A 22397-nucleotide genomic window follows, 5' to 3' on the forward strand; every position below is an offset into this window, starting at 1 on the left:
CCAAGCCCATACCCAGCATCTATAGCTTGGCGAACCCACCGTTCCTCGGAACTATATCACTCACTCCCGGGAGTTGTAGGCCCGCTAGAAATCATGATTCTGATGGCGAATAAAGGAATTTGTGGTGCGAACTAATGCAATGAGGCATAACTAGAGATAAAAACAGAATCGAGATGTTTGAGTTCTCAATTTGCACCGAGTCACAGGCTTTACCTTCTAGAACAAAGAACATGCGTAAATATGTATTCGAGAATTCCTACGCTATAGAATAAATATAAAAACATACCAGACTGGCTTAATATTTCCTCGATTCTTCAATCTATCTCATCAAGAAATCGCTCTTGTTTCCTCGGCTGTCTCGATCGTTGCAGTCGTAGGCTTACTTTGAGGACCCTCCTCTAGAGCAATATCTTTCCCCACAGAAATCGTCACATTAAGCTCAGTGTTTCGGTGGCTGTCCATGACATCTTTATTGAAGACGTTCACGTAAACGGGAAAGGCTAATGCGAGCACAAAGCCCATCATTGGGATTGCCATGGCAATGTGAGCATTCTTGTTTGTCTACAGAGTGCCACAATGTTAGTACTTGAAACCCGAAAAAGGGCTAAAAGCCAGGTTTTGCAAACGAACCACAATAGCCCCCATCATAGGAGGAAAGACCATGCCACCTGAGATGGCTGCAACAAGCAGGGAGCCACCACGCTTGGTGTGACGACCAAGGCCACGAAGAGCTAGAGAGAAAATGGTTGCAAAGCAGCACTGTCGATAATCTTCGTTAGTTATAGGGCTCAGTTTACCGATTCATCATGTTACTCACCGACTCAAAACACAGAACAAGGATAATCATCGCCACTGAGGTATAGCCCTTTGTGGTCATGGCAGCTATCGAGAAGACGCAGCAGAGGATTAAGTATACCGTCAGCATATACCGAGGTTTGAAAGCTTTCATCATCATCAATCCAGTAGCCACAAAACGGTTGAAAGCGTAGAGGCCCTGCGCAATGGCAAGCAAGTCGGCTAGGAGAGCATTGTTAGACTTCGACACCGAGACATGTTCTTTTTCATGTCACTTACATGATTCTGCAGAGGTTTTGCCAGCTTCTTTGCAAAAGTTGATAAAATAACCAGCGACGGCCACTTGCGCTCCCACATAGCAGAATTGACTCCACACGCCGAAGAACAGATTATATTGCTTTTTGAATGGGCCGGTGTCTTCACCATGCTCGGAGATCTGTGCTTCCAGTGCTTCCTGATCTGCATCTGTGATCTCGGGGAAGGGGGCTAACCAGAAGAGAATGATAAGCAGAGCGACAAAGCAGGCCACCCCAAGGTATGTCCATTGTACATTCTTCAGTCCGGCATTGTCGTCCACAGTGTTGGCAAAGAAGACGCGAGAGGCAAGGAGAGGCGCAACGAAGGTTCCAACTCCCTGGACGGCTTGTCCAAGGTTCAGACGGATCTCGCTATATTTTGGGGGTCCGCAGATTGAGAGGAAGGGATCAGCTGCGGTCTCCAGTGTGGATAACCCAGCACCAACAACCTATTGGTATGGTTAGAAGTTTATCTCAGAGCGAGTTGCTTTGTTTCACGTACAAACATGCTACCACAAAATCCACCAAATGACTTTTTCACACCACTAGGCCAGAAGAGAAGACACCCAACAGCTAGCACAGCGAGGCCTGACTCACAAAAGGATATGTTAGCTGGCGATACAAATAGATTCTTGGAAGCAACCTCATGTCTCTTACCAGTCATGAAAGTAACTCGGAATCCATATTTGCGGGCAATCCAACCGGATATGGTTAGTGGACAGATGAAGTAGGCACCAAAGTATGAGGCTTGTAGGCCACTGGACTTGCTAGCGGTGATATTGAGGGTTGTTTGGAAATGCGAGTTTAGAACATCCAGCAGTCCGTACGCGAACCCCCAGAGAAAAAAGAGGATCATAACTACGGGACCAATGTTACAGCTTTGCCATTTAATATAACGAGCCGATACATACCTAATGCATTTGGGAGTAGAGACTGTCGTAGAGTCAAGTGAATTGCTGATGTGACGGCATTGTCCTCAACAGTGATCTTCCGCTTGAAAATACCCATGATGGCTCGTTGGATTATCGATAAATATCGACCTGTTGACCTGCAAGTATGCAACAAAACACGTAGAAAACCATGCGGATTTTATAAACAAACCCCGGATTTTCCCCAGCTCCGCATGGGAGCCATGAGGGTCCGGTAGCGGGATAATGCATAGCGAAGCCACTCAATTTTTCGCAAGATCAGCTGCCATTCGTCCCTAGCTCGCTAGCAATTATCTTACTGCATACCGGGAACAGACAGACCAATCAGTGCTTCCGATGGAGGAGTAGCTTCCTCGCAAATTATTTAGAATTTGTAGGGGTATCTCATCTTTGTCAGTGGACCGAGTACGAAGTTGTTTAGGTTGTGGAGAAGTCGGGGAAGTTTGGGGCCGAGACACTCCTCGTTAGTCGGGCGTTGGCATGATCTGGGTTTCCTCAAAAAAGCCCCGTTGTACTCCGTGCGCTTCGTGACTCGGCTTTTCCGAAGGTGCATATCCTGACCAATAGAAAATATGGTAGTCCATCAATCGCCCGTTAAGGCCTCACTAGTGGTGGTGCTCTCAGATCTCGGGCGGTCATCATTAGACCGACAAGCCGAGCAGAATATGGGGTTATAGCCGAGTCAAATATAAATTCCTTACACCATGCCATGCTTGCTTTGACCTGCAGTCTGAAATATCCGGTCAACTATGGTTCATGCGTTGTAGGATTCGTTATTGGTCTTGAAATATAAGATCACCCGAGGATGGATGGCCCTGAAGACTATGAGCGGGGTCTCAGTAGGGAATTAAACAAAGCGAATTTTCTTTTGCATCCTTTCTGAGATTTATGTGTCAATTTGAATACCTCTTAGATATCTGATATCCATATGCTGCGCGATATAGTTGGATCTACATCGGATCATCGCCCCTACTCCACAAACTGGGGCCCTTGGTGGACCGGCTCGAATGTCTCACGGGATGTAGCGATGGGCTCCACGATGTAGTGTATCATGTTGATCGACCGACCTGGATGCTGAGAAGAGCGTGTAAGATGCGTTTAGTCATACAAGAATAGCCAGCCGCTTATGCGGCCTTATGACGTCTTTTCGGTTAGTTTTTCTAAATGTCTTCTTAGATGTCTTTTTATCAACCATCTACTGCATATTCTTATATCCTATTAAAGCATTTGAATCAGATTCCTTTTCTTTGAGGAATAGCCGATTTACGCATCGCCTGTCTGCTGTATGTTATTCAATTCTTGCGGAGAAACACGGTTGATCAAGGCTTGTATATTCTCTATGATGTAGGCCACCTATAATCGTTCCGGATGCTAAGTAGTTACACAGTATCAAATCTACAATCATAGAGTGAGTTTTAAAATATTTGCTAATATACAGAAAAAAGAATATAGGGGGCTCTTTAGCGATGGTGAATTGGGAATTTCGCACGTTACATGTGACCTATATGAAATATTGATATACGATGTTGTAGATCTGGATAAAAGTCGCGGATGAATCAGGTCCAGGATCAGCCTAGGAAACTATCTCATGTTTTCCTGAAATACTAGTACATAAGGACAAGGCGGAAATCAAACCCGATCTATCCATATCAGATGGAGTCAGATGGAGTCAGATGGGGTTGGCCCTGGATGGATCCCGTTACGCACGCAACCCCGTGCCAGAGGGGCTGGACCGAAGAAGCCCTGAACGGCTGAAACTGTTGACCCATACGGTCCTCGGGTGAACCTCTGTGTTGAGACCGAATATCGTAACCCTTCTGGGTGGGAGTACCTAGGTACTGCATAGGTCTTCCATGGATACGATGCCTGAGAATCTTTCCAAGGTTAGAACCAAGATTTCGAATCGAGTTTAGCCGAAATCGAGAAACCCTAGGTATATCCCGTATATTCAAGTAGACTTTTGTTTCAGCTATAACATCTGTGAATAGGGGATGTCCTAGGCGACCATCAGCTCACAAAAAACTCATGATCATGACGAACAATTCTACATTTTTCGGATAACGACCTCGGGATTAGTCCGCACCCGAGATATCCGCTCAGCCCTGATGTCTGAACGTTCCGGATTCCAGGTTGATTTTTTTCTTTTTTCGTGAGCCCAGAATCAAGGCCCTGAATTGGTTCTGCAGGGTCCAGTTCTCCAGTTCGTGGATTCCAGACCCAAACACACAAAGGGGTTGGGTATTCTCACGTGGTTGCGTGGCGAGAACGAAAACGTTTCAAATCCGACTCATGCAGAAGCAAATAACGTTGGAACCTTGGTCTAGATCTGGGAACCGGGACCTGTATTTTGTATACTAGTACAGAGATACTAGCAGGAGAATATCAAAATAGAACAATATAGCATGAAGCATGCATAGTGGCGAAGCTCATTCAGGCCCACCACAGACGGGATGGGCTCGCTAGTTGGTCGCCCTAGTCGTAGTAGCGTAGACAGAGGAGTTCCAGGCACGGAGTAGATCATACGGAGTGTACAGAGTGTACATGATACCAGAATAAAAGAAGATGATTTTAAAGAAAGTAAAAAAGCAAAAGAAAAGAAAGAAAATCGAAAAAAGCCCCCAAAATACGGTGCAAATCAAAAAGCCAAGAATTTCAGTTGGTCCGAGTGACTCTCTCTCCCCGGCTCCCCTCAGTAAACCCGTCACACTAAAGTCTCAAACTCCTCCCTTCCCTTCCCAACTTGAGTTTCTCATCCTACACCCATCTCTCTCCATCTATAATCCAACAACCTCTTCTTACTCCTTAATATCTCGAGTTGAAGAGTCTGCTGTATCTGCTTGCTCCGCCCATTCACCCATCCTCGCCGGGTAGCGAAACGGATTGATCAAACAACGAGGTGGCCCGACAGGGCTGCCAGATCGATAGGGAAATGTCTGGTCATATTTCATCGGAGCATTCTCGCTCTAATTCACGATCCTCCCATACGCCTCGACTCTCTGGGGATTCGACACCTCGCCACTCCTTCGGTCGCTCCTCCATCTCCAACCCCAATGTCTTCGCCGACGAATACTCATTAGAAACCATTGACTCCGATCGCATCGAACGCCCCCACAGTCCCTCTTCTATCGCATCCTCCTCCACTCTTCGTGAAAATACCCAGTCAAGGACTACTAGCACGGCCCCGACCGAGAACGAGAACCCTTTTGGTGATGACGCTCGAGTGTCCTTCGATGAACCTCATCGGTCAAGTTTGCCCCAAAAGGGGTACGCTTTCGCCAACAACCGTAACTCAACCTCCTCTCTCAACTCGACGCCTTCTATGATCCAGCGAAATCAAAGTGTTTCTTCTCGTTTCTCGATTCCCCGCGCTCTCAGCCCCTACACCGGAGCCACGGGACCCAGCCATCCATATGGTATGTATCCACAAGTTGGGGTTAGCCGGTCGCCTAGTGTAGGTAGTACTTCGACGATACGTCCAATCGAACGCCCACTTGAAGAATCAACTGGTCCACAGCACCCCTACGCGATGTATTCGCAGAATGTGGTCGAGGAAGGAATGGATGACGATATCATCCCAGTCGGATTTCCAGGCCATAACCCACCATATCAACCACCCGCTGGTCGCCAGGCTGATGATGTGGGTGATATCATTGGACCGGATGGTCACGCAGAGCCGCTACCACCTTATTCACGCTATCCGACTGGTGTTGTACCCAAGCCTCCAGGGGCTGAGACGGTGGCCGATCACAACACCCCACCAGAGGAACAACGCCTCAACACTGAAAGCCCAAGAGCGCCGCCGATTTCAGAAACCTCATCAAGGACTTTGATGCCTGAACACTCTGGACGTTCTGGACATTCTGGTGGTGGGAACGGTGGTGGGAACGATGGTGGGAACGATGGTGGGAACGATGGTGGGAACGGCGAGGAAAGAGTCGCTGCGATCACAGGCATCATGGCCTTCGAAGAGAAGCTCAAACGCAAGGGGAAACAGACTGCATGCTGTGGCCTGCCGGTGTGGACGTTTGTCCTCATTGCAACTGTTATGCTCATTGGAGGGTGTATCGGAGGTGTCATTGGTGGTGTTCTGGGAACCAAGAAAGCTGCAGAAGCTGCAAAGCAAGAAGACCAAGAAGCTCAAAAATCCAGTGCCCTGCCAATTATAACGGTCACTGCAACTCCTCAGATGGATGCGTCCATGATATCCACCCCCACAAATATCAAACAAGTCCCTACCGGCCACTATTTGGTTCCTTCCGGTTACCAGAATGGATCAGGGCTTTGTGTGGACGAGTCGAATTATGGGAAAGCCTGGAAATGCATGCAATCGCCGAGCAAATTCGACATTTTTGTCGGCGAATCCAAAGGTCACCATTCCATCGTTTTCGATGACGGTGCTCCCACCCCGACCTTTACATATGGTGCTCAGGCGCCATATTGGTCTGCTTCACCTACACAAGCATTGAATATGGCCATTGATACCACTGATATTGGCATGGGCCCTGCTCTGTTCTTCCTTGCTCCGTTCGACAAGCTGGTCATTGTCCCAGACGATACATTCTCTAACTCCATTTCCAAGCGCACGTGGGTGGAAGACGGGTGGGCAAGTGCAAACGCCTACAAGAACCTGAAGCAGACTGCAGAAGTCGGCGACAAGCCATGGTTCTGTTGGTGGAATAACACGATGATGGAGTTCTTCCTGTATGTCAACCAGTCGACGTCTCATTCCTTGAGCACCACCGCTTCCACAAACAGCGACATGGCAGCAAGCACAGCTGGCACAACTGTTGGCTCCAAACGCGACTCCTCCCCCTCCGATTACCCACGGAGGATCAAGATGGAGGAGCGACGAGACGACCCATCACGCGAGCCTCCCTACTGTCAGCAAATGCAAATTCGCAATAACGGGGGTTTGGCGCTTCTCTCGGGCAACATCATCAACATCAAAGAGAATGAGCCCACGCCGACTACTACCTACACCAATTATAAAGGTGGCACTGCCCAGACATACACTGCCCAAGCATCTTACGCCAGCCCGTGCTACTGCGTGTCTCTGACTGACTAGTCGGACTCAACCTGAAACAATATCATTCATTCATTGTGGTCCCTCCTGCTGCGGACCTAGGCGTTGGCGTTGGATTGGCCAGCGAACTGGTCTCAAACTCATGTGCACATGATTGTCTTCCTTCTTGACTGTGTGATTTTATCTTCCTTCCGTCCCCACAAGCTACTGGCCTTGTGGGATATTTCGTTTCTTGCATTATCCGTGACTATGCCTCCCCCTTTTTTTGCCGACTGTCATTGCGGTATGACATGATTCTCATTACTTTGCGAGTTTTTCTTTCATATTTTTCTGGGTTATATTTGCTCTATCTGTTGATCCGTTCTTCTTACTGGTTTCAACTCTGGCGTTCATTGGATTGGTATGGTTCAGGTACTGCGATATGCTTGATCATACATCGTTCTCATCTACTATGTTCTTAGAGTGCTAGGTTGAATTTTATCCTATCTTAGCACTTGACTGAGAAGCAGTTCTATCACCATCTTCCTCAATCATATTGCAAGGTAGACAATTTATCTTGGTTTAAGGTTACCCTGTGTAAGATAACATAGCATATTGGCTATATATATCAATGGAAATTTACACCCCGTGAATCTCTGAATAACAACCTCTATAGGAAAGAGTAGAAGCCGAGATAAATCATACTCTAATATTGTCGGGTTAAGCTCAGACTGCCCTCTTATAGTAGGTCTTGCTTCATTAGGGTAGGTAGACGTAGCATTCACGGACCCGTGCAGCGGCGGGTGGGTGCCCAGGTGCCCAGGTGGACCCCAGAGTAGATGACTCAGCCATGCATCACGTGTCGAGACAGCCATTACACGTGACCATCTCCCAACACCACCATGCAGGTCGGAAAATGATGGGCAATGAACAGCAAGGGAAGCAAAAACCACACAATTATCAAGTCTAGAATAGGGTAAAGCTCAAGCAACCCTTCGACACTTGACAGAGGCCAAGGTGTGTCTTGTATCGCACCCTGGTGCCTGATTGGGAGCTCCCGCTCGACACCTCAGGCAGGCACACTTCCGACAACTCGCACCTTGCACCCCATTCCTCTTGCAACCTCTCCATCTCATCGTTCCCCCATCCATTCCTCTCCCACAGTGTCATCCTCTTTTCCCAATACCCTCCCTCTCTCGATATCGCATGATCTCGCGTCTATTTCATTGATCTGCTTTATCGATTTCCCCCCGTTTATTGCGCCTGTGACTGTTAAAAATCTGTCTTTGGACCTCCAGATCAAATGATCGCGTCTCCTAGATGACCTTCCCTCCCCCTCACCCTTCCGCCCAATCGTCGATTGCTTCTGGCACCGATAAATCTTCTTCGACCAGGACCGATATTGGTGCCTGGGGTCGGTCCGTGTCGCAGTCCGGCGCACGTCGTGGGTTAACTCCACTCGCGACCAACATATCCTCCGCCGCTCCCCCCACGGCTTCCCGGGGCTTGGACGCAGGCCTTGGGGTTTCGACACCGTCTTCCTTTTCTGCTGTGCTGAGCTCTGCTAGGGGTCTCTCCGGTGGAAGTCCCAAACACACATCTTCGCCCTTCACATCATTGCAATCTGGCTCACAACAGCACGCAACAACCCTCTCGTCTCCTAAGTTCCGCGCTCACACCCCTTCTATAGGGTCCCATTTGGCCTCTGCTACAGGCTCCGCCCCGGGTGGAGGAGGTACTGGGGGAGGAGGTGGTGGGCCGGGATCTTCCAGAGGCGTGTTCTCGCCGCTCTCGTCCGGAACAACCGTGAATTCTCCCACAGGCTTCGCTTCTGACAAGCCGGGTTCTACAGCCGCCCACTCGAGCCAATCTTCGCTCACCAAAATCTCCATTGCTCAGGTGTTCCTGTTACTGGATTCTATCACAGAAAAGGAAGGAAAAGAGAAGTGGGAGACAAAGGCTGCCCAGATACACAAGGTTGGTGGTGCTGCCATATATCCCAATCCACTCGATTCTAATAACCGCAGCTTGTCACATCCAACGGAATGGAGGTCTTTTCCAAATACTTTCGCCGCCTCCTAACAGGAAATGCGCCACAAATCTTCCCGGGCGTCAACAAGTCCGTTGAGAATGCGGGCAACTACCCTCTCCTTGTCCAGGAGCTGCAGAAAGTGTCCTCGGACATGGAGCAGTCTCAGAAAATTGCTGAGACAGTAGATACTTCTGAAGGAGATATCTTCCGCGACTTCGATCTTTCCACTTTCTTGGATCATTTCCGACTCGACCCAGTTGTCAAGGTTGCACTTGCCTTGGCCTTCAAACTGACTAGCAAGTCAGACCTTCGTGCTAAAGGTATGTTTGCTCCTTTACCCCCTCTGGATTAACTCTAACCACCCTCGTTAGCCGATGCCATCCTCTCGAATTCCATTGCCCCTTTCTTGCAGAGCTTGGCGAGTCCTACCGAAGTGACCAAGGATTACAGCAACTCCTTCCTTGGCATGACGATTGAACGTTTCATCTTATACCCTCCCCGCAATTTCACCGACGATGTTAAGGCAAAGCTGGTTTACGCAGCCAATCTGCGATACCAAAAGCTTGGCTTGGATATGCCATTTGAAGTCTCCTCTGCTCTACAGATGTTCAATTTTGTCAACCCTCAATATGTCCTTGTGCGACAGCTTCATGCCAAGGGAGCTCGTGCCACTGCAAATATTGAGATAATAAGTGAATTGCTAAATTCAGACCAGAAGAACTGGAGCGAAGAACATCTAGCCAGCGCCCTTCTCTTCATGATCTTGTCGCAATATTGGGAACAATTCTCACTAGAGATATTCTTAAGTGCATATACCGACAAGCCAATCAACTGGCCCCTGGTGTTCCGCCACTTCGATCGTGAGGGCCTCCGAGTGGATCCCAAGCAATTCACCAAATTGTACAGCGTTCTTTCCGCCATGTCGGTGGACGACTCGTCTTTGGATGTTCAAAAGCTTTGGGGTGGAGACTGGGAGCATCGTGATACGCAGATGTCATTCCTGACAGCTTTTGTGGCCTCTCGGATCGACCCATCGCACATCACTAATCTTCGCGCAACTTTCCCCACTGACTTCTTTGAAGATGCCCCTGATATCGTCAAATTGCAAGGCGAGCGTGCGGCAAAGTCACCTCTTCGGTCCATGGATGCCATGAAGGCAATTTTCGACCTTGCCTTGTTCTCCCAGGCTTCGTGGGCTGCAACAGAAAGCCAGCTCCTTATAAAGTCGGTTGTTCAATATGATTTGCCAGTTTTCCTCGTTTCCGCTCTTGCTGTTCCGCAGCCGTGGTCCAGCGTCCAGCAGAGCTTTGTGCTGCGCACATTCATTGTCTTCATCTCGAAGCAAGAGGATGGGTATCAGCTCGCCCTCCACGGTGCCTGGCGACAGGATCGACAGTGGGTATCAGATCAGCTTTTCACCACTTTCACTCAAGATCCCACATCCACCGCTGTTATTTATGAGCACGCCGCGGCATACGGATGGCTCGATTATCTCCTTGGGTTCACCAACGGTCTTGCCCTCGACCTCGCTTGCTACTCCCACCGCAAGAGTCCCTTTGACCTTGAGCAGTGGGTTCGGAATGCTGCACAAAAGGGTGCCATTGATATGGGTGGTCTGCTTTCTAAGTTCCTGCGAATAAAGGCCGAGGACGAATTGCACGTCCAACGGAAGGAGCAGTCCGCTCATCAAATGGTCAGCCTCGCAGTCAAGACTGTTTATACGCTTTTGTCTGTATTAGAGGAATACGTCGGGGACCGCGAAAACCTCACACCTGTCCAGCGCATTTGCATTCAGACATACCCTCGCCTGATCAACTACGGCGAAGGATTCGATGATATCATCGATGCCAATGGCGAGAACGGCAACACGTTGCCCGAGTCAATTGACAAGCAAATGCAAGAGCTCTTTGGTAAAATGTACCACGAGGAACTCTCGCTCCGTGAGATGCTGGAGTTGATGCGCAAATACAAGTCTTCGCGCGACCCCACAGAACAAGACCTGTTCGCTTGCATGGTGCACGGCCTGGTTGACGAATATCATTGCTACCACGAGTACCCGCTTGAGGCTCTGACCAAGACTGCGGTCATGTTTGGTGGCATCATCAACTTCCGTCTTGTTGACGGCATCACGCTGAAAGTCGGCCTCGGCATGATCCTCGAGGCTGTCCGCGAACATGAACCCCACGACCCGATGTATAAGTTCGGTGTGGAAGCGATTGAGCAGTTGATCAACCGTCTTCCCGAGTGGGCTGGTTTCTGCCACCTGCTCTTCCAAATCCCCTCACTTCAAGGCACGCCCATCTACCAAAAGGCAGAGGAGGTGCTCCGTGAACAAGGAAACCAGATTGGCGAAGCGGAGGCAGGACCCTTTGAAGGTCTTGCTTCTGTGCCTCTGACTAATGGCAATTCTGTTGAGTCCCCCATCACTGATGGCTCCGTGCGCAAGTTCCGTGCTGTTCAACTTGACCCACCTCTTCGATCTGAACTCTATGAAGACCCAGATGAAGACATTCAGGACAAGATTCTTTTCGTTCTTAACAATGTTTCCGAGCAGAACATTGACGAGAAACTTGAAGATCTGCAAGAAGTCTTGCGCGACCAACACCATCAGTGGTTCGCTGCATACCTGGTGGAAGAACGTGCCAAGTTGCAGCCCAATTTCCAGCAGCTCTATCTTGACCTCCTTGGCCGCATTGGCGACAAGATCCTATGGGCCGAGGTCCTGCGGGAGACCTACGTCAGTGTCGCTAAGTTGATTAACTCAGAAGGCACCTTAACCTCGTCTACTGATCGCGGTCACCTGAAGAACCTTGGTGCTTGGCTTGGTTCGCTTACTATTGCCAAAGACAAACCTATTAAGCACAAGAACATCTACTTCAAGGGCCTACTTCTCGAAGGCTATGACACCCAACGCCTCATGGTTACGATCCCCTTCACCTGCAAAGTTCTTGTGCAGGCCACCAAATCTACGGTCTTCAAGCCACCCAATCCCTGGCTGATGGATATTTTGGGCCTGCTGTTGGAGCTTTACCATTTCGCCGAATTGAAGCTCAATCTCAAGTTCGAGATTGAAGTCCTCTGTAAAGATCTTGATCTCGACCACAAGACAATTGAGCCTGCAGTCGTCATTCGCGATCGTGCTGCACATGCTGAGGAACCACTGCCAACTGTTAACGCTCCAGAGGGTCTTGCGGAGCCATTTGAGGACCTGTCCCTCAGCGCTATCAACCCAGCCATCCGGAACGAGAGGTTATCTCCAGCCGCCATCATGTCAACACTGCCAAGCCTTGACAAGATCCTTGTCCTGCCCTCATCGGCGAGCAGCATGGTCGACCCCACCATCCTCAAACAGATTGTGCACACTGCAGTCGAGCGCGCCATTGCCGAGATCATTACTCCCGTCGTTGAGCGCTCTGTCACCATTGCGTCCATTTCCACCGTACAACTTGTCTCCAAGGACTTTGCCATGGAACCCGATGAGGAACGCGTGCGCCATGCCGCGGGCATCATGGTCCGACAACTTGCCGGTAGCCTGGCACTCGTCACCTGCAAAGAGCCTCTGAAGGTTAGCATGACTAACTACATCCGCATGATTCAGCAAGACTACTCCGAGCAGCCTATGCCCGAGGGCTTAATTCTTATGTGTGTGAACGATAACCTGGATGCTGCCTGTGGCATTGTCGAGAAAGCTGCAGAGGAAAAGTCTCTGCCTGAGATCGAGAAGGTGATTGAGCCTCAATTGGAAGCCCGCCGTCGCCATCAGGCCAGTCGCTCTAACGACCCTTTCATTGACCCTTCAATGAACCGTTGGGGATTGTTCATCCCAGAACCTTACCGGCAAGCGCCTGGCGGTCTCAACAAGGAGCAACTCGCCATCTACGAAGAGTTTGCCCGTCAATCCCGAGGCCCGGCACCATCCACTGATGCATCGGCCGGCCGTCAACTCCCCGACGTGCTTGGAGAATCCTACCCTGCTATTCCAAACCTTTCCACCCCGGCTGAGCAGCCAGCCATTCCTCACAGAACTCCCCAGGCGCAGCCTGCTGTTTCTCAAATGCCCCCGTTCAGACCAACGGGTTCCTTGATGCTCAAAGCCCCCGGGAAAGAGTGGAAAGCCTCGTCTCCGACCTCCAGCAGTCTGCTCGCAGCGCCCCTGAAGAGCATGTCAAGGATCTTGGCAGAGATAGTACGGTTCTTCAAGAATACAACCAGGCATTGCGCAGCATCCTTGCCTCGACGAATGGAGAGGAGCTTGCACGACTGACCTCTTTGAAGGTTTGCACCCTTCTGTATTCTCAGCCACATGGATCTCTCGAGATTGAAGTTCTCGTCCACCTTCTTGCCAAGCTGTGCGATATGTCCAGTCTCATTGCTCGGTACACGTGGGCACTGCTCTCCGAAGTTGATGATGAGCACATGTTCAATGTGCCGGTCACCGTTTCTCTCATTGACGCAGGCCTCCTGGACATCCGTCGGGTCGATACGAACCTGACCCGACTTATTCTATCCAGGAATGTGCCCGCTTTGGAGTTGCTGGGCAACCTGATGGACCGCGTTCTTTTCAATGAAGAACCCTCGGCCCTTCGATCAGACTTCTCCGGCAGTCTAGATGCCATGAGCCAATGGCTTGCCGAGGATCCAAGCGTTGTTCCCGGTCTCGAAATCGTGCGAAAGCTGCGCGAGTCTGGTATTCCTGAGGTCGTCAATACCCTCCTTAGTGACCAAGCCAGGTCCAAGCGAGACCAAATGGAGTACATCTTCAGCGAGTGGATCGGTATTTACAAGGCCCCCGGTGCGACTGACCGCACCTTCCACTCCTTCCTTCAGGACCTCCACAACCGCCAAGTGATGAACAGCCAGGAGGACTCCGCACTATTTTTCCGTCTCAGCATCGACATTTCCGTCGCCATGTTTGAGCATGAGTCTCAGAACCCCAACGGCAGCCTTGATGAGGCCTTCCTTTACATCGATGCCCTCGCTAAGCTCGTGATTCTTCTCATCAGATTCCAAGGTGAGAGCGCTGGCGCCGTCAAAGCCAGTAAGGCTACGTACTTCAACTCCATTCTGTCTCTCTTGGTCCTGGTCCTCAACCACCACCAGGTCATGAGAGGAGAAGCTTTCAACCAGCGTGTATTCTTCCGTCTCTTCTCAAGCATTCTGTGCGAGTACTCTATGAATGGCCTCCAGCACACTGAGCAGCACCAGGGAATGATCTTCGCCTTGGCCAACAAATTCCTTTCCTTCCAACCCCGTTACGTGCCCGGGTTCGTTTATGGCTGGCTTTGCTTGGTCTCTCACCGGGTGTTCATGTCTGACATGCTCAACATGCCCGATCGTGCAGGATGGGCGCCTTACTGCGAAATCATGCAAGCCTTGCTGTCCTATATGGGCGAGCAACTAAAGGCTGCCAACATTACATACGTTGCTAAAGATCTATACAAGGGCGTGCTCCGTATCTTGTTGATTCTGCACCACGATTTCCCCGAGTTCGTGGCTGAGAACCATTTCCAGTTCTGCAATGTGATCCCGGCCCATTGCGCCCAGCTTCGCAATCTTGTCCTCAGTGCCTACCCCTCGTCGTTCCAGAAACTTCCCGATCCTTTCCGCGAAGGTTTGAAGGTCGAGCGTATCGAGGAGATGCGGGAAATCCCCAAGATTGCTGGTGATATCGTTGCTCCTTTGCAGGCTGCCAACATCAAGGACATCGTTGATGATGTGCTCCAGAATGAGAGCATCTCCGAGTCTGCTGCTCAGCAGCTTTGCGACGCCATTCTTAACCCCGATTCCAAGGACACTGGCCTCTTCTTTGTCCCCGTCGACGTGGATGTTGTCCTGGTTAACGCGCTTGTTTTGTATATTGGCCAACAAGCTGCAGTGGAGCATGCTTCCAAGGGCAACACCCGCAGCGCCTTTGAGAACTCGACTCACGCTGCTCTTCTGGAGAAGATCGCCCAAGTTCTGCGGCCCGAAAGCCGCTACTACTTGCTTAGTGCAATGGCCAACCAGCTCCGCTACCCCAACAGCCACACCTACTTCTTTAGCTTCACGATTCTCCGTCTGTTTGGCGTGGACTACTCTGAGCAAGATGACTCGGATATCCGCCAGCAAATCATTCGTGTGTTGTTGGAGCGGCTGATTGTCCACCGCCCGCATCCATGGGGTCTGATCATCACCCTGCAGGAGCTCCTCCAGAACCGGAGCTACTCGTTCTTCCGCCTCCCCTTTATTCAGGCGGCACCTGAGGTAAGCTTACCACCAATCTTCCACAATCTCGCGATACTAACTGCTCCTCAGATCGGTCGTCTTTTCGACGCTCTTCTCCAACACATTCAACAACAGAGCCCTCGGCCCATCGCCTAGGCTTCTCTCGGCTTCTCATCCTCAACCTATCCTTCCATATCTCTCCTCAAGTTCTTTCTCTGGTAACTCGGGCGGTACAGGAGTACTTCGTTGCATGTAATTTTCACGGGGTTCTCTTCCGCAATTGCTCCTTTGCGTCTTTTTTTTTATCTTTTCAGTTTCATGTTACGGCAGGGGTTAGCCGTGGTGATGGCATGCATATTTATTTTTCTTTCTCTTACGATTTCCGCATGACTTGAGGTTCCATGATATTTTTTCGCGTCTCATGCTGCCCGCGACCTGTAATGATAAGACTGTAAAAGCTGGAGTTGACGGTGTCATCATTATCTGCATGGGGCAATGCTAATTTACTATTCTCATCATTGTTGTAGCTTCTTTTTGGGCCTTCCGTGCGGCTTATAGTATAATGAAACACCTCTCTCTTTGTCACTCATCGTCAAACTAGCAATTCCGCCCTAGACTGAATATACCCACTAAGGGAATACCTAGGTCACTCTACGGACCGGTTTTTGTGTTTGTAGCAAACTGGTGTTTCAAGTCACATGCTTGTTAATAAAAGATTTCATCCACAGGCCCGGGGCTAGTCTAAACTTATTGAGTTGAAGTTCACCCTGTTGAAACCACCCTCCAATATGTGCAACAGCGAGAGTGAAGGCGACTGGGATATCTCACAGCCAAGCACCGACGCGACAAACGAGCACCTATACAATTATGACCAATGCATCGCCGCGCTTGAAGGAACGAGGGTTCCAGATGACCTCACCTCTGCCACTGCACGATGTGCAGCAATTCGAATCCATAGTTGATAGCAAGCAATCCATTGAAAAGTCAGCTTGCAATTCTACCAGCCGATCTCAACCAGCGTGTTCTCCTTGTCCACAAGCTTTCCAAATAGCTCTTTCGGGGTACCCTCAGTAGCAGCTCGCACAATGAGCCGAGCCCCTCTGCTGGTTTGACCCCTTGGCCACCCCCGAAGTTGGTGCGACAGAAGCATGGGGCAGCGAGAAAAGTGAGGATGTTCTCCTTCTCAAGACTGACAGCATCAACAGCACTAATCATATTGATCGCGGACTTGCTACTGCGGTAGACGGGCAGCTCCCACATCTTAGCATTGTACTCTGAAGGAGGCGAGTAGGCAATGTCAATTTGATCTAGGCCGCTCGTTACGTTGCCAATACGCCGGTCATGGTACTTCGAGGCTCGTAGTAGTGGTAGGAAAGTAGCAGTCATCACTGCCACGCCGAACACATTGGTTTCAAACACAGCTCGGTAGCTCTCGCGTAGGGTAGCGTTTGGGTCGGATGATCTATGGATGCCGGCGTTGTTGATGAGAATATATAGTGATCCGAAGCGTTTTTCAATGAACTTGGCTGCGGCAGTGATAGATTGGTCTTGGTCAAGATCGATAACAACAGGTGACTATTGGTGGAGACTGACAGGTCTGCATCTGTCTGACATGGTCGACGCGGCTGGATACTCAACGGACTAACTGGTGGATACGTAACTCCGTCGGACTTTTCATCACTGTACAACTATCAGGTGCTAAAGAAATGGAAAGGAATTGGCAGATATTATCGTAGGCATACCTATGTGTATGTAGGTGTGGTTGTAGGGCGTAGGACGGAGACCTCGGTGCAGATAACGGAGATAACAGGATAAGCCCCATGAGACCTCAACGTCCAAGGTTGTTTCTGCCAACTACTCCCCTACAATGGCGGACTCGGAATTTGGAGAGTCTGAATATGGCCCATCTTCTGTCAGGGCAGTCATCATGGTGAGTGTATTGATGCAAGTTTCTCAGCTGTAGCTGACGCAAGACAGGACGCGGTTCTCGCGCCGTTCCGCGCGCTGGTATCCAAGTCCGCCTTACGGCTATATCTGAACACGCTGCTGTTTATGGGCGCCGCAGCGTTCCTAATAGGCATTTCCGCAATTGCCTATGGGGTCTTCTATTTCAAGTTCATCCCCACGATCGGGCTACAGCGCGAAGTCCATCTACAATTCGGGTACGATACCATTCCCCACAATCACACACCAACTAACTTGTGCATAGCAATGGTAACCCCTGGGGTACAGCAAACTTCGACTCTGAATTCGTGGCTCTCCAGCCCTACGACGTATCCGTGACGCTCGAGCTCCCACGCACGCCCTCAAACCTCGATACAGGCAACTTCATGCTCGACCTTACCCTCTTCTCCTCTCGCCCCGCGTCATCCCTCCTACCAGGCCCGAATAACGCCCCTATCTCGCAGGCCCGCCGGCCTGCTATCATGACTTATGCTTCGCCGCTGGTGGATGTTGCCCGGAGAGCGGCGCGTATGCCGCTCTATGTTGTTGGCTGGCGCCGGGAGTCGGAGACGCTGGAGGTGCCGATGATGGAGCTGCTTGAGTTTACGAAGGGGGCGCAGAACTTGCCACAGAGTCTGCGATTAGAAATTCAAAGTGACTCGAAGATGCAGGTTTATACCGCTCGGGTGGAATTCCGTGCTAGGCTTACGGGGCTTAGGTAGGTCTTCTTGGAGATCGGGATGTTTGAGATGTGGCTAACAGGTGGATAGATGGCTTATGTATCGCTGGAGGATTACTTCTTTTGTTGTTTTCAGCTCTCTGTTCTGGTCTGTCTCCATGCTCTCTGCTGGCTTGACGTGGCTGGCGATGACTTGGGTTTTGGGGACTTTGCCTGAGAATGAGATCAAGGAGGAGCCGGAAGGCTCTATCAAAGAAGATCCCGAGGATACGGATACTTCTGATGAATCTTCCGAGGTCAAAAAGGAGGAGCCGGAGGAGCAGGAAAGGAGGTTGCTTTCTAGCTATCCAGCCGAGGTCGATGAAGCTGGTACAGGCTCTGGACTAGAAAGCGCGGAAGCTCGAGGATTACAGAGACGGCGGAGTCATTTGACACAAACAGATTGAAGTTGGTTTCCTTGGTCTAGCTGGTCTGATTGGTGCTATATGTTGTAATGTCTTTATGATTGTGTGAATGGCATTGTGGATCATCTGGGCCGATTGCGACAACGCAAAGCGGGGGAGGAACTTTCTTCCCCTCCATTCTTCACATCTCAACCACTTCACCCCAAATGCATATCCTAGTAAGTAGATATAGTTCTTGCAGTGTCAATTTGGAGGCTTATCTCCGTCTAGGTCACCAACGATGACGGTCCTCCGTCAAACCAGTCATCGCCGTACGTGCATTCGCTCGTCCACTCGCTGCAGTCCGCGGGCCACACGGTCTCGGTCATTCTCCCGCACCAACAGCGATCATGGATCGGTAAAGCGCACATCGTAGGCGCATCCGTCAAACCTACCTACTTCCGGCCCGGTACGCTCCACCAAGAAGACGGGACAGTACACCATCTGCCCCGGGGCAGTGATGGTGAACTCGACGAAGGCGACGAATGGGTTCTGATCGACTCGACTCCCGCAAGCTGTGTCCAGATCGGTCTATATCACTACTTCAAAGAACGTGGCCCTATCGATGTCATTGTCTCCGGTCCAAACTATGGTCGCAACACAACCGCACTCTTCGCATTGTCGAGTGGAACTATTGGCGCGGCATTGGAAGGTGCCTGCTGCGGCAAGCGCTCAATTGCTCTGTCGTATGCTTTCAGCTCTCGAAATCATGACCCTGTTGTTATTGCAGAGGCCGCGGGCCATTCGGTCAAGTTGATTGAGCATCTTTGCGCGAATTGGGCAGACGGGGTGCACCTCTACAGCGTCAATGTTCCCCTCGAACCCGGCGTTAGTGAGAACAAAGTCTTATATACCAACATGCTGCAGAATACGTGGACATCCGGGAGTTGCTTCCAGGCTGTCGACCCCAAATCCGCAGACGACCCTGATTTGCAAGAACAGCTGCTGCGCAGCGAAGGCGAGGTGGCAGGAAACAAACCAGACCAGACCGTCGGTAACAGCGAGAAGTCATCCCGTGGACCCCGAATTCAACACAAGCATTTCAAGTGGGCGCCGAGCTTCCAGGACGTTTACCGAAGCGTGGAGGAAAGTGAGCCCGGCAATGATGGCTGGACCGTCAAGGAGCAAATGACCAGGTTTGTCCAATGCCCTTTTGCTTATGAACATCGACTGACTTTTACAGTGTCACGCCTCTCAAGGCCAACTTCATGCACGCACCCGGTATTTCGGGGGAGATTAAGCTGTGAGTGGAGACTTTGATGCGATAGGGGCATGGCATGGAGGGTTCTATCCGAAATCTACATGTTGCATGCACTTTAGATATCTGGCTTAGCTGTTAGATACCATGTCCCCTCCCCTTTGATCTGCTTTTCTTCAAGTATTAGCGCCCTTTCTGATAGACGGAGATTTTGTAGATCGGCTAATCAGCCCTCGTTGTACTCTCTCGTCGACTGCGATGATTCATACGTGCAAGAAATGGTTGACCGTGCATTGACCCGTCGCCTGGGAAGTGCCTCCAAGCGTGTATCTTCTGTGTCCGAACTACCGGACTCTTCTGCGCCGCTTTTCCAGTACCGCGAATATGAGCGCCTCGACTTCGAGCATATCATGTCCAGGCCCTCGACGTCTCTTTCGAGCGCATACATCATCCGGAAAGCTTTGATTCGCAAGCACTATCTCTCAAACACAGTGGCCAATTGGATCTCAAAACACCCAGATAGCGTCCTACGACACCACTTCAAGCCCGCCTTCGACTTCGAACTCGACTATGCCGAATTCCTCGATGACGCCCTGCTAGAAGCATACGAACTGAACGACAGCTTAGCCAAGAACGAAGAGCGACCCGACTCCGAAAAGGAATGGTGGATCCTCAAGCCCGGCATGAGCGATCGAGGCCAGGGAATCCGCATCTTCAACAGCGAAGACCAGCTACGCGAGATCTTCGAGGAGTGGGAAGAAGACTCGGATGACGAGAGCGGATCCGAGACAAATGCCGACGACGCGGAAGCCGACGTCAGTGCCGCCCTGGACACAGGCATCGTTACTTCGCAGCTCCGTCACTTCCTCGCACAGCCCTACATCGACCCTCCCCTCCTCCTCCCATCGTCCTCGAACCGAAAATTCCACATCCGCACATACGTCCTCGCCTCGGGCTCACTCAAGGTTTACGTCTTCAAGGAGATGCTCGCGCTCTTCGCTGCTAAGTCCTACTGCGCCCCGCACGAAGAAGAAAACGATGTCGCCGACCTCGCGCGCCATCTGACCAACACCTGTTTCCAGGAAGGCGGCAGCTCGAACGAAGGGAGTGTGCGCCGCTTCTGGGACCTCGACCATCACGTCCCCGGTCTCAGTGCAGACTGGAAGGAGAAGATCTTTGAGCAGATCTGCGCGGTGACGGGTGAGGTGTTTGAGGCTGCGGCCCGGGGTATGATGGTTCATTTCCAGACTCTGCCTAATGCGTTTGAGCTGTTTGGTGTTGATTTCCTCGTTGATGCTACTGGGGGTGTGTGGCTGCTGGAGCTCAACGCGTACCCGGACTTTGGGCAGACTGGCGAGGCTCTGAAGGAGGCTGTTGTTGGGCGCTTGTTTGAGGAGGTGGTTGATGTTGCTGTCAAGCCGTTCTTTGGCCTGGGTGACGGGGCTGGTACTGATGATATGAAACTGGTTGCTGATATCGATCTCGGCAGGCATGCTTAGTTAGAGCTAGGGTTAGAATAGACGATGATGTAGATTACTATACCACTTGTGATGTACAAGAATAAAAGTTTTGATTTCAATATCTCATGTAATCAGGTATTTTCTCGTCTCTTCACGTTTGTTCTACCCAGTCATCTATATACATATGTAGTCTTCTCGTTATACTCAATTTTATTTACATATGGAATATGCCACGTGTACAAAAGAGCATCCTTCTGTTTGGATATGCCTAGGATAATTCCTTGTCCTGGTCTGCCATGCCACGAAGGGCAATACTGCTGGATCTTGAAAGGAAAAAGTACTACAAACTTCGGACTCCCCTTGCCAACTTACAGGCCAGATAGTCGTCTACAGTAACGATCGACCGGATCTACAGAAATGATCTACTAACTATTTGTTCTAGTTTCTACCTCCTACTAAACTTTGCTACCCTAGTGCTGCTTGGACATAAAATCAGTGCCGATCTCATTGTAGCAATTGATCTTGCCATCACATTTGTCATGCTGGCGATCCTTCCCCTTCAAAGGTCAATATATGCTTGCGAGTGGGTATTTCAGCTTGCAGAACAAGTTGCTAAGTTGATCATTATGTAGACCAAATATTCTATGCACGTCATGTCCGTTGTGTATGTGTAAACCTCGAATATAAATACCAGAATAAGTTTTCCTACAGCTCTGGTAAACTGTCGATTTATTTTCTCCTTCTAGGGCATTTGAAACAAACTACTCTACCGATAACCATGAAATTCTACACCCCATTCGTTCTGCTCTCTTTTCTTTCACTTGCCCGGGGCGGTGATGTGCTTGGAGCTGTTGGAGGGGAAATGACTAAAGGTATTGGAGGGGCCATGGGACATGGGTGCTTGAAACTTGAAGATGCATATAAGAACGCCTGCAAGAGGGACCCAAAGGGTGATGTCCTTTTTAAATGTTTTGCACCCCACCAATCAGCGATCAACCAACACCTAGAGAAAGCCGGAGTGGAGGAGGATGATATGAAGAAGATGGACGAAATGCGCAAGAAGTGTAAATCCACTGCCTGCGATCCACAGAAAGCCAAAACCTGCGGACAGAAGGAAGCAATGGAATTCAAGAAGAAATACGAAGAAAAGGCGAAGAAGGCTTATTTCGCCAACCAAGAGGAATTCACGAAACTTTGCTCGGAAGCCGAAGAGTGTCTGAAAGGTAAGCGAACCCAGCAAAGCATCCATGGATATTGGGGTGATGTACTAATCCATTTCTGAAACTAGCGGGTGGAGGGCACAGCGGTGGAGGGCACAGTGGAGGGAAAAGTGGAGGGAAAGGCAGAGGGAAAGGAAGAACAGGCAGTGGCAGGCAATGATATGGGACTATCAGCAATAGTCGGAAAGTGACAGC

The 22397-nt window shown here is 50.3% G+C and overlaps 7 protein-coding genes across 7 annotated transcripts; 5 read left to right on the plus strand and 2 right to left on the minus strand.

Annotated features, from left to right (window-relative positions):
* Positions 1 to 327: 327 nt before the first annotated feature.
* Positions 328 to 2099, minus strand: N7471_002927 (Major facilitator superfamily domain general substrate transporter; the record flags this gene model as incomplete). Its single annotated transcript, XM_057275647.1, has 7 exons — positions 328 to 561; positions 631 to 759; positions 818 to 1017; positions 1075 to 1540; positions 1594 to 1679; positions 1749 to 1949; positions 2003 to 2099. The coding sequence occupies 7 exons, from the start codon at positions 2097 to 2099 to the stop codon at positions 328 to 330; spliced, it is 1413 nt and encodes a 470-aa protein (XP_057140285.1).
* Positions 2100 to 4949: 2850 nt separating this feature from the next.
* On the plus strand, positions 4950 to 7085 carry N7471_002928 (uncharacterized protein; the record flags this gene model as incomplete). Its single annotated transcript, XM_057275648.1, has 1 exon — positions 4950 to 7085. One exon carries the CDS (start codon positions 4950 to 4952, stop codon positions 7083 to 7085), a length of 2136 nt encoding a protein of 711 aa, XP_057140286.1.
* An 896-nt stretch (positions 7086 to 7981) lies between these two features.
* On the plus strand, positions 7982 to 15796 carry N7471_002929 (CCR4-NOT core subunit CDC39). Its single transcript, XM_057275649.1, has 5 exons — positions 7982 to 8999; positions 9050 to 9374; positions 9426 to 13099; positions 13123 to 15297; positions 15349 to 15796. Exons 1-5 carry the CDS (start codon positions 8343 to 8345, stop codon positions 15412 to 15414), a joined length of 6897 nt encoding a protein of 2298 aa, XP_057140287.1. The 5' UTR covers positions 7982 to 8342; the 3' UTR covers positions 15415 to 15796.
* A 446-nt stretch (positions 15797 to 16242) lies between these two features.
* On the minus strand, positions 16243 to 16872 carry N7471_002930 (uncharacterized protein; the record flags this gene model as incomplete). The annotated part of the gene is given in 2 exon segments (XM_057275650.1): positions 16243 to 16833; positions 16852 to 16872. The coding sequence occupies 2 exon segments, from the start codon at positions 16870 to 16872 to the stop codon at positions 16243 to 16245; spliced, it is 612 nt and encodes a 203-aa protein (XP_057140288.1).
* A 253-nt stretch (positions 16873 to 17125) lies between these two features.
* Positions 17126 to 18327, plus strand: N7471_002931 (seipin; the record flags this gene model as incomplete). Its single annotated transcript, XM_057275651.1, has 4 exons — positions 17126 to 17188; positions 17236 to 17420; positions 17468 to 17920; positions 17973 to 18327. The coding sequence occupies 4 exons, from the start codon at positions 17126 to 17128 to the stop codon at positions 18325 to 18327; spliced, it is 1056 nt and encodes a 351-aa protein (XP_057140289.1).
* A 164-nt stretch (positions 18328 to 18491) lies between these two features.
* N7471_002932 (uncharacterized protein) lies at positions 18492 to 21021 on the plus strand (the record flags this gene model as incomplete). Its single annotated transcript, XM_057275652.1, has 4 exons — positions 18492 to 18503; positions 18556 to 19460; positions 19508 to 19567; positions 19740 to 21021. 4 exons carry the CDS (start codon positions 18492 to 18494, stop codon positions 21019 to 21021), a joined length of 2259 nt encoding a protein of 752 aa, XP_057140290.1.
* A 739-nt stretch (positions 21022 to 21760) lies between these two features.
* On the plus strand, positions 21761 to 22393 carry N7471_002933 (uncharacterized protein; the record flags this gene model as incomplete). Its single annotated transcript, XM_057275653.1, has 2 exons — positions 21761 to 22246; positions 22271 to 22393. The coding sequence occupies 2 exons, from the start codon at positions 21761 to 21763 to the stop codon at positions 22391 to 22393; spliced, it is 609 nt and encodes a 202-aa protein (XP_057140291.1).
* Positions 22394 to 22397: the final 4 nt, after the last annotated feature.

This window comes from Penicillium samsonianum, assembly GCF_028829775.1.
Source record: "Penicillium samsonianum strain IBT 33392 chromosome Unknown utg000002l_segment0_segment0, whole genome shotgun sequence".
NCBI classification, from domain to species: domain Eukaryota; kingdom Fungi; phylum Ascomycota; class Eurotiomycetes; order Eurotiales; family Aspergillaceae; genus Penicillium; species Penicillium samsonianum.

What these genes read in the sequence shown, in the direction of transcription:
- N7471_002929 (XM_057275649.1), top strand. Translation starts at nt 8,343, where the DNA reads ATGACCTTCCCTCCCCCTCACCCTTCCGCCCAATCGTCGATTGCTTCT. An exon ending in AGGCTGCCCAGATACACAAG is followed by an intron (nt 9,000 to 9,049) that starts GTTGGTGGTGCT and finishes TAATAACCGCAG; the next exon opens with CTTGTCACATCCAACGGAAT. An exon ending in GTCAGACCTTCGTGCTAAAG is followed by an intron (nt 9,375 to 9,425) that starts GTATGTTTGCTC and finishes CACCCTCGTTAG; the next exon opens with CCGATGCCATCCTCTCGAAT.